This window comes from Stegostoma tigrinum, chromosome 28 (genome assembly GCF_030684315.1).
Source record: "Stegostoma tigrinum isolate sSteTig4 chromosome 28, sSteTig4.hap1, whole genome shotgun sequence".
Classification (NCBI taxonomy): domain Eukaryota; kingdom Metazoa; phylum Chordata; class Chondrichthyes; order Orectolobiformes; family Stegostomatidae; genus Stegostoma; species Stegostoma tigrinum.
In genome coordinates, this window is record NC_081381.1 from 29,366,479 (window position 1) to 29,376,550 (window position 10,072).

A 10,072-nucleotide genomic window follows, 5' to 3' on the forward strand; every position below is an offset into this window, starting at 1 on the left:
GTTTTGCTTTGTCATTGATCTATAAACTGATAGATGCAGGTACGTAAGTAAGCAAACTGAATTTCTCAGCAGCCTACTGATGCTTAACAGCACACCCTGTTACTTGCTTTGGGTGGCTAGAAACTAGAAATTGCTTCACAGTGGGAGATCAGTGTCTCAATACATGGGCACTTCCAAACTAAAACATGTATTCTTTCAGCACAACCAACATGTTGGACCTGCTCTGACAAATGACTTGACAATTACCTGTTGGTGGGCTTCTTTTGTTCTGGGTGCTGTAGGCTCTAGCCAAAAATCTAATTTGGGATCCTATTTACATTTGCTTGGCAACAAGGCCTTTTTAAGAAGGTGGTAATCTAGATGCCAGTGTTGTCCTGGTAAAGCTGCTGTCCTTGTATTGATTTAACACCAGCTGAAGGCAAGAAAATAGACACTTTTTGGTGATTTGATAGGAAAAATGGGATCCTCCCATTGTTTCGTTGTGGCCTCCTCTACATCAGGGGAAATCCAGCGGAGGCTTGGGGACCACTTTGCGGAATGCCTACACTCGGTATGCACTAAACAACTGCATGTCCCAGTCATGAACCATTTCAACTCCTCCTCCCATTCCTCAGATGACACGTCTATCCTAGACCTCCTGCAGTGCCACAATGATGCCATTTGAAGGTTGGAGCTCGTATTCTGCTTGGGAACCCTGCAGCCCAATGGTATCAATGTGGACTTCAGAAGCTTCAAAATCTCCCCTCTCCCTACCAGCCCAATTTGTCCCTGCCTCTCTAACCTGTCCTTTCTCCCACCTATCCCCTCCTCCCACCTCAAGCCCCCATGACCTGACTGCCCTCCCTGGGCTTACCTATCCTCTCCCTAACTCCCCACCTACACTCTCACTTCTTACTGGCTTCATCCCCGCCTCTTTGACCTGACTGCCTCCTCTCCACCCATCTTCTCTATCCATCTTCAATGCGCTTCCCCCTCTCTCCCTATTTATTGCAGAACCCCCTTCCCCTCCTCCGTTTCTGAAGAAGGTTCTAGGCCTGAAACGTCAGCTTTCCTGCTCCTCCGATGCTGCTTGGCCTGTTGTGTTCGTCCAGCTCCACACCTTGTTATTTCCTCCCATGGTTGTCTCTTCTAACGTATGCCGATACTGGGTTCTGACATATCTCCAAAGTTATTGGAGAAGAAACTGGGATGTCGTCAACATTTGTCAAGTCATTATTAGAATACAATCTCTTACAATTAGCTGTAACTTTACGCGGGCTCGACGGATGCAAAATTCTCATGTAGGAACTGTTTCATGTAACTGCACGTATAACTGGTAGGTGGCGCAATTTGTTTGCTTAAACTAACAGGTAAAACAGACAAAAATTGCATTCATATTAAATCATAGAATCCCTACAGTGTTTGAAACAGACCCTTCAGCCCAACAAGTCCACACCAACCCTCTGAGCGTCCCACCCTGACACATTTCCCTATAACCCACCTAATCTAGGCATCCCTGAACACTATGGGCAATTTAGCACGGCCAATCCACCTAGCCTGCACATCTTTGGACTGTGGGAGAAAACCAGAGCACACTGAGGAAACCCACACAGACACAGGGAGAACGTGCAAACTCCACGCAGGTAGTCGCCCAAGGGTAGAATCGAACCTCGGTCCCTGGCGTTGTGAGGCAGCAGTGCTAAGCACTGAGACTGTGCTGCCCCCAAAGAAAGGTGGGATCTCCTTTGAGCCAGAAATGAACCGGGGACCTAAGGATAATTAATTCTTCATTGGTGTTTTTTATGTGCATGAGAATAAATATCTGTGTTTGTAGTATAACAGTAATTTGGGGATAATGAACAATGATCTTGTAGAAAGAATTTTCTGTTCAGCTTCAAAACCAGTTCCACACCCAAGGAACAAAACAAAATTAAACTTTATTTATTGTGAAGCAGACATGTGCTGCGACTTCAGCTTCTCCAGTTAGTGAACAAATGAACTATACAGATGTGAAAATTCCTTGATCATGTCATAAATCAGCTTTGCTTAATGGAGCAGTAAACTTAGTCGTTCTGACATTTAAAATGGTGGATACTTTTGCAGCGAGCAGTTGGTTTTGCTGACAAGTGCCTTACAAAAAGGAAAATGATAAAATCCTAAAATCATAGGAAATCCATTACTTCCAAATCTTTCTCCAAGTCACGTGTCGTTTTGACTGTGTAGATCCCTGTTCCTTCATTGCTGTTGGCTTTTTCAACCTCTCACTAGTGAGATAACCCATCACCACATGAAAAAAAGCAGTTCACAATCTCTGCAAAACTAGGTATCAGCAATCAATCTGATGAGCTATGCCCATAGCCTGCAAAACAAGTGTTTCAGTTAGGAACAGATTTAATTGTGAGAGACATTAGAATATTACTTGCTGTGTTTGTCAACTTGAGAATAGTTACTATTTGTCAGCAGTAAATAAGTAACTAAAATATTTTGCAATGTCAGGCTCTTGAAAGGTGTTTATATCAATTCAAGTTAGATCGTTTGTACATGTACACTTTTTCTCCGCAGAAGTTACAGAATAAGTGGATACATACCCTGGTTGGCTCCTCATTTAGCAGAAAGATATTAATATCCCTACCTCTAATCTAGTTAAAATTATTTATCTCAGCCTAGGATCATCTTGTCTTGGTTGATTTATAGCTTAAGAGCAAATTGAATGGTATATTTTTATTCAGCAGACCATTGACAGAGCTTATTATTTTACTGAGATAATGGGAACTGCAGATGCTGGAGAATTCCAAGATAATAAAATGTGAGGCTGGATGAACACAGTAGGCCAAGCAGCATCTCAGGAGCACAATGGGCCCCAGCTATGCCTGCCTCTTTGTAGGTTACGTGGAACAGTCCCTCTTCCGCACCTACACAGGCCCCAAACCCCACCTCTTCCTCCGGTACATTGATGACTGTATCGGCGCCACCTCTTGCTCCCCAGAGGAGCTCGAACAGTTCATCCACTTCACCAACACCTTCCACCCCAACCTTCAGTTCACCTGGGCCATCTCCAGCACATCCCTCACCTTCCTGGACCTCTTAGTCTCCATCTCAGGCAACCAGCTTGTAACTGATGTCCATTTCAAGCCCACCGACTCCCACAGCTACCTAGAATACACCTCCTCCCACCCACCCTCCTGCAAAAATTCCATCCCCTATTCCCAATTCCTCCGCCTCCGCTGCATCTGCTCCCACGATAAGACATTCCACTCCCGCACATCCCAGATGTCCAAGTTCTTTAAGGACCGCAACTTTCCCCCCACAGTGATCGAGAACAACACCCTTGACCGCGTCTCCCGTATTTCCCGCAACACATCCCTCACACCCCGCCCCCGCCACAACCGCCCTAAGAGGATCCCCCTCGTTCTCACACACCACCCTACCAACCTCCGGATGCAACGCATCATCCTCCGACACTTTCGCCATTTACAATCCGACCCCACCACCCAAGACATTTTTCCATCCCCACCCCTGTCCGCTTTCCGGAGAGACCACTCTGTCCGTGACTCCCTTGTTCGCTCCACACTGCCCTCCAACCCCAACACACCCGGCACCTTCCCCTGCAACCGCAGGAAATGCTACACTTGTCCCCACACCTCTTCCCTCACCCCTATCCCAGGCCCCAAGACGACATTCCACATTAAGCAGAGGTTCACCTGCACATCTGCCAATGTGGTATACTGCATCCACTGTACCCGGTGCGGCTTCCTCTACATTGGGGAAACCAAGCGGAGGCTTGGAGACCGCTTTGCAGAATACCTCCGCTCAGTTCGCAACAAACAACTGCACCTCCCAGTCGCAAACCATTTCCACTCCCCCTCCCATTCTCTAGATGACATGTCCATCACGGGCCTCCTGCACTGCCACAATGATGCCACCCAAAGGTTGCAGGAACAGCAACTCATATTCCGCCTGGGAACCCTGCAGCCTAATGGTATCAATGTGGACTTCACCAGTTTCAAAATCTCCCCTTCCCCTACTGCATCCCTAAACCAGTCCAGTTCGTCCCCTCCCCCCACTGCACCACACAACCAGCCCAGCTCTTCTTCCCCCCCCCCCCCCCCCCCACCCCACCCACTGCATCCCAAAACCAGTCCAACCTGTCTCTGCCTCCCTAACCGGTTCTTCCTCTCACCCATCCCTTCCTCCCACCCCAAGCCGCACCCCCATCTACCTACTAACCTCATCCCACCTCCTTGACCTGTCCGTCTTCCCTGGACTGACCTATCCCCTCCCTATCTCCCCACCTATACTCTCTCCACCTATCTTCTTTACTCTCCATCTTCGGTCTGCCTCCCCCTCTCTCCCTATTTATTCCAGTTCCCTCTCCCCATCCCCCTCTCTGATGAAGGGTCTAGGCCTGAAACGTCAGCTTTTGTGCTCCTGAGATGCTGCTTGGCCTGCTGTGTTCATCCAGCCTCACATTTTATTATTATTTTACTTCTGCATTGAACTGTAGTTCAACAAAAATGTTACTACAGATGTAATAGTTCTTCCCTGACGCTAACATGACAAGTTTGCTCGTCATATGAAGCAGAATTTATACATTTAGTAAAGGTTTTACTGAGAAATTTAAATTATAGAGTTTATAGATGATTGCAAAATTGGGAGGTTGGATAGGTCAATAAATGTAATCATTTCCCAAACAATGGAAATGACCAAGATTAGCAACTTTGTTGCTCAACTGTTTTTTTGATTCTCAAATAATAACTTCTTCTTTTTCTTAATAATTTCCTTCTTTTCTTAATCATTTCCTTCTTTTCTTAATCACTAGCAACATTTTCCTATGTAATGTTGATCCAGCCAGGAAAATAAACAATTCTACCAATCTTTTTGTTGAAATGTGATTTAACCTGAGACGTTCACTCTAATCCTCTGTCTAAAATAGCAACTGCTCTGCCGAAAACTGTAAGAAACTATAGAAGGTAGTGTGCACAGCCTGGACCATCTTCAAAGACCTATTGCTCCTTGTGATGACTTCCTACAACCTCTTCTGTAAGGCAGAAGATACAGAACCCTGAAAGCACACCAGCAGGTTCTGGAACAGCTACTTTGTGGATGTTATTAAACTGTTCAATTGACGCTTGCCTCAAATAATGTAACCTGTATGGTTTTTAAGTCTTTTTAGATCTGTGTATCCTTTGCTTGGTGTGATCTGCCAATACCGCTCGTAAACAAAGCTTTTCATTTTTTATCGGTACACGTGACAATAAAATCAAAATCAAAAAAATTACACGATCCTGAGTATTTCCAGCATTTCTGCCATTGCTTCAGTTTTCCATCATCTAATTTTGAGTATTTAGTCGCCATTTGCAGGGCCGTTCACTGAAATTTTAAACGTGTTTCCAATATTCAAACGATAACTGGTACTACAAAACTAAACGTTAGAAGGTCGAGGGATTCCTTTAGCAATGGAGGCACTTTACCCAGAATCCTCAGGGAGGCGGAATATCCCCTATCCTTGCCGTGTCGGCCACTGTGTATTACGCATGTCCGGAAGCTTGGTGGGAGCTGTACGACATTGCTGGAGCCGCTGCAGACAATGGAAGGTAAAATCTAGTTGCAGATAAAATGGGATGGTGTTTTATAACAAATCAATTGTTACTTTCAAAATGAGGAAAATATTTTGTTTTTTTTAATCAACACACTCAATTGTTTTTGTTATATTTTCTTCCCATCTGTTTTCGGCTATCTAGCGTTCCCAGCGTAGAAATAGGTCATCGGGCCCAGCTTTCCTATGCCATTTTAAATCTGTAGCGAAGATTTGTAACTCAGGTCGTGGATGGGGTTGTTGGCTTGCTCGCCGAGTTGTCTAATTATGGTACAGATGTTTTGTCACCACACTAGGTAACATCATCAGTGCGGCCTCCGATGAAGTGACGTTATTTTACGCTGCTTGGTATTTATATGATCAGGTGTGTTAAGTTGTGTTATGTCATTTCCGGTTCTGTTCTGCATAGGTTTGTATACGGGATCTCATTCCACATGTCTGTTGATTTGCATTACGCGTTGAAAACCAGGCCTGTAGGAATTCCCGTGCATGTCTGTGGTTGGCTTCAACTAAAATGACCATGTTGTCCCTGTGAAATTGATGACCTTTATTGTCCAAGTGCACAGATGGGGGAAAGTACATCGTGTTGTTTTGCTCCTATCTGGTGTTCGTCTATCCCGGTGGCTAGTTCCCTCATGGTCCGGCTGATGTATTGTTTGTTGCAGTCATTGCAAGGTATTTTGTAAACTATATTGGTCCTGTACATCATGGGTATGGGGTCTTTGCTCCTTTTATGAGTGTTTGTCATAGTGGGTAGCCATGGGTTTGTGTGCTACCATGATTCCTAGTGTTCGTAGAAGTCCCATTGTCAGTTCTGATATGTTTTTATATATGTCAAGAAATGTCACAACCCAACTTAACAGATCGGATCATTATAAATACCAATCAGACTCAAACATTGAACATTACAGCGCAGTACAGGTCCTTCGGCCCTTGATGCTGCGCCAACCTGTGAAACCAACCTGAAGCTCGTTTAACCTACACTATTCTATTATCATCCATATGTTTATCCAATGACCATTTAAATGCCCTTAAAGTCGATGAGTCTACTACTGTTGCAGGCAGGGCATTCCACACCCTTACTACTCACTGAGTAAAGAACCTACTTCTGACTTCTGCTATATCTATCACCCCTCAATTTAAAGCTATGTCCCCTCGTGCTAGCCATCACAACATTGCTTCATTGGACACCACCCTGATGATGTTGTACATGCAAGCCAACAACCTCATTCTATGCCAGTGTTTATAAACCATGCCAACCTCTTCCCATTCTACTTCATCTCCTGCTTTAAGCATAACCTTCTAGTCTTTTCTCCTTCATCTGTTTATCTGGCCTCCTCAGTCCTGAAGAAGGGTCATACTAGACACACAACATTAACTGTCTGCCTTTCTCCAAATATGCGGCAGACTTGTTGGGTTTCTCCAACACATTTTTCTTAAAATTTCAGGTTTCCCTTAATATGTGTTTGCCCTTTTCTTGAATGTCATGTCAATCTGCAACCAGATTTCTGGGTGGGTAATTTCCACATGTCCCCATTCTCAATCCTGCTAATGGAGAGGTATGTCAGGGAGCCAGATCAAGCAGATTTTGTCCTGATTTTAATCAGCCATTATGCAGTGTTGGAGAGATGCATAAACCATGCCATGCTGCAGCATTAAACAAAACAAAGGTCAGCTAGAATTTCACAGTCTGATTCTCATGACCTGCACAGGCAGGTATGTGTCACGTGAAATAAAAACAATGCTGGAGAAGCTCAGCAGGTCTGGCAATGTTTGTGGAGAGAGAAACAGAGTTAATATTCAAGTTCAATATGAATCTTCAGAACTGAATGTACCAGCTGAAGCTGGGATCACGCTTGAGTATGGTACCCTCCCCCACTGTAAAGCGTTATAACATACAACTGAATAATGGCCACTTGGATGAGCAGCACTGATGAAACAGTTATGTTATTGGATCTTTTTCACCATCCTTTCTTTAAATTCTTACCTCTCTCAAACTCAGATGGTATTGATTTCCATTTTGAAAGTGCCTGTTGTTGTCTTGGGATATCGTTGAGCTCTTGATGGTACATCTGGACAACAAAAAAACCCTATTTCCTAATTATATATGAGGAAATTAAATTTATCCCAAGGATTTGTTGAACTCTCTGTGGTTGCAAAAGCAGTGTTACATAACATTGAAGCTCACGGAGTTTAAAATGTGAAGTGAATCCATTGAACAAACAACAGATACTCTAACAATTATATAAGAAGTAGGGAGTCACAAGAAAATCAAATAGAATTAGTCACAACATTTTGCTTTCTAAGTTATTACAGTATCTTCAACTAAGTACTGAACAAATTAAATCACTTCTGTACCCTTTCACTGATACTTGTAACTGGTTTTCATAAGTAACACTCAAAGTAATTGCTAATTGTACATTAAACTAAACAAAACAAGTTTGCATTTGTTAAGGTTTGATGGTTTCTTCCCTTAAGCCCACTGTTTGGGGTTGGGTAGTGTAAATATCTGTAGAAATTAGCTGCACCGTGGACCAATTTAATTTCCTTATCTCCTGCGATTGGATATTAAAAGGGACAAGCGTGAGGTTAAACCCTGAGAAGCAAAATAATGGTAAAGTTTAATGATGGAACTGTGTTAATGCTTTTAAGAATGATGGACAAATAATAGAATGCAGGAAAACCTGCTTGATATTCAGTAGTTTCTCAGTGCTGAATCTCCCACTTTCAACAGCGTTGGGCAGGGGAGTCATCATTAATCAAGTACTCAATTGGACCAGCTACCTAAATGCCCTGACCACGTGTATGTTAGACATGAAGTACTTGCAACAAGTGATTTACCACTTCATTTCCCAAAGGCTGTTGTCCAAAGGTTTTATCGTGCTCAGACGATGTGCCGCATTTTCAGGTGTTCAGATGTGAGATCACTTTACCATGTTCAAGACAAGGTGGTCAAGCAGCTTTCTTCAAGTCTGGAGTGGGTCCCAATTTCAAAAGTGCACTTAGCTTTGAAAACTGTGAAGTGGAATGTGGATTGGAGCACTGCATGGTTGATAAAGTGTACACACTCGATCCACCATTCTATAAAATTATTGATTTTCTTCTTCACCTCTTATACTGAAGGTGAGCAGAAATAATTTTTCAACCCCTGTTAGTCTCTATATCTGTCTGTAAACAATATATTTCAAAAACTAACTGACAAATCTCAACAGTACTTAGCACACAGAGTATGACCAAGGACAAACGGACAAGTTTCTGGTGAAGATCTGGATTCTGGAACTTGTTAAGAGACTTACTAACATTGGGAAATAGGACAAATAGATCTTTTTAAACAAGAATTTTGTGGGTTGTTTTATTTAGACTATAGCTTTGTTGTGATTGAATTTTGTTTACCAGAGTAAGCAGAGTTTTGAAAGCAAGTTGTTGAATATGGATTAGCCTGAAAACTCCTCGATAAGATGTAAAATCTGGAAGAGCTGTATGCAATAATGTTGAGTTTACATATGGCAGAGTAATCACTGAACTGAATGCTATTTTCAGTTGATTGCATCGTGATCAGCACATTTTGATATTCGTGTGGCTGTATCTGTGAAGGGTGAATTTTCGTCACCGGACACTCTCCTTGTTCTGTGACAGTACAATAGACCATTGGCTATGATAGTGTTTTACGGCACTAACTCAAAACACATTGAGTTAGTTAAGACAATAAGAAATAGGAGCAGGCTGTTAAGACCACCAAGCCTTCCCAGCCACTTAATAGGCTCAAGGCTGATCCAACATGCCTCACTTACATTTTCCTGCCCTTTTTTCCTAACCCTTGATTTCCCCTATTGATCAAGAATCTATCTATCTCCAATGTTAAGTGTTACACACAAGGAATCTTCCCACAATTCTCTGTGGCAAGGAGTTCCAAAGATACTCAACCTTCTGACAGAAGAAATTCTTCCTTATTTCAATTTTAAATTGACACCTCTTTATTCTGAGACTATGCCCTCTGGTCCTAGTCTCTCTAATGGGGAGAAACATCCTCTCATCTTTATCCTCTCAAGCTCCTTAGGAATCCTGTGTGTCTTAATGATATCACTTCTCATTCTTTCAAACTCTAGTGCATCCCAACCTGTTTAATCTTTACTCATAAAACAACCCCTCCAGACCAGGGATCATCCTTATGACCTTTGCTGAACTACCTGCAATAAAACAGTATCTTCTCTTTAAATAAATGGGCCAAAACTTCTCACAATAGTTCCTCTTTTTGTTTGCCTATGTTCAGCTTTTAGTTTAAGTGTTTCTTTCCTGTATTGGTAATGCATTAAATGAGGCACTTCTAACTTTTAACTTTTATTATGTAGCTGGAGATGACCATGTGCCATTGACTGTGATCTTCTGTGATCATAATGTACGATCTGGGGCTTCGTCTACTTTCCTGCCTGTTCCCCATATCCCTCAGAAGCCAAAAATCTCTGTAACCCAGTCTTAAATATATTTAACAGTAAACCA

General features: G+C 42.9%; 1 protein-coding gene across 9 annotated transcripts in view; it reads left to right on the top strand.

Annotated features, from left to right (window-relative positions):
- Nucleotides 1-5,525: 5,525 nt before the first annotated feature.
- LOC125466643 (zinc finger protein 239-like) overlaps nt 5,526-10,072 on the top strand; it is a 28,266-nt gene continuing 23,719 nt past the window's right edge. For 8 of the 9 annotated variants that reach the window (XR_009447408.1, XR_009447413.1, XR_009447409.1 and 5 more), the window contains exon 1: nt 5,526-5,573. Coding sequence is in view for 1 of the 9 variants with exons in the window: in XM_048561442.2 (XP_048417399.1) it covers nt 5,567-5,573 (7 nt within the window). In the remaining 8 variants the exon portion in view is untranslated. The remainder of the gene's footprint in view (nt 5,574-10,072) is intronic. The other variant, XR_009447414.1, reaches the window with a different exon arrangement.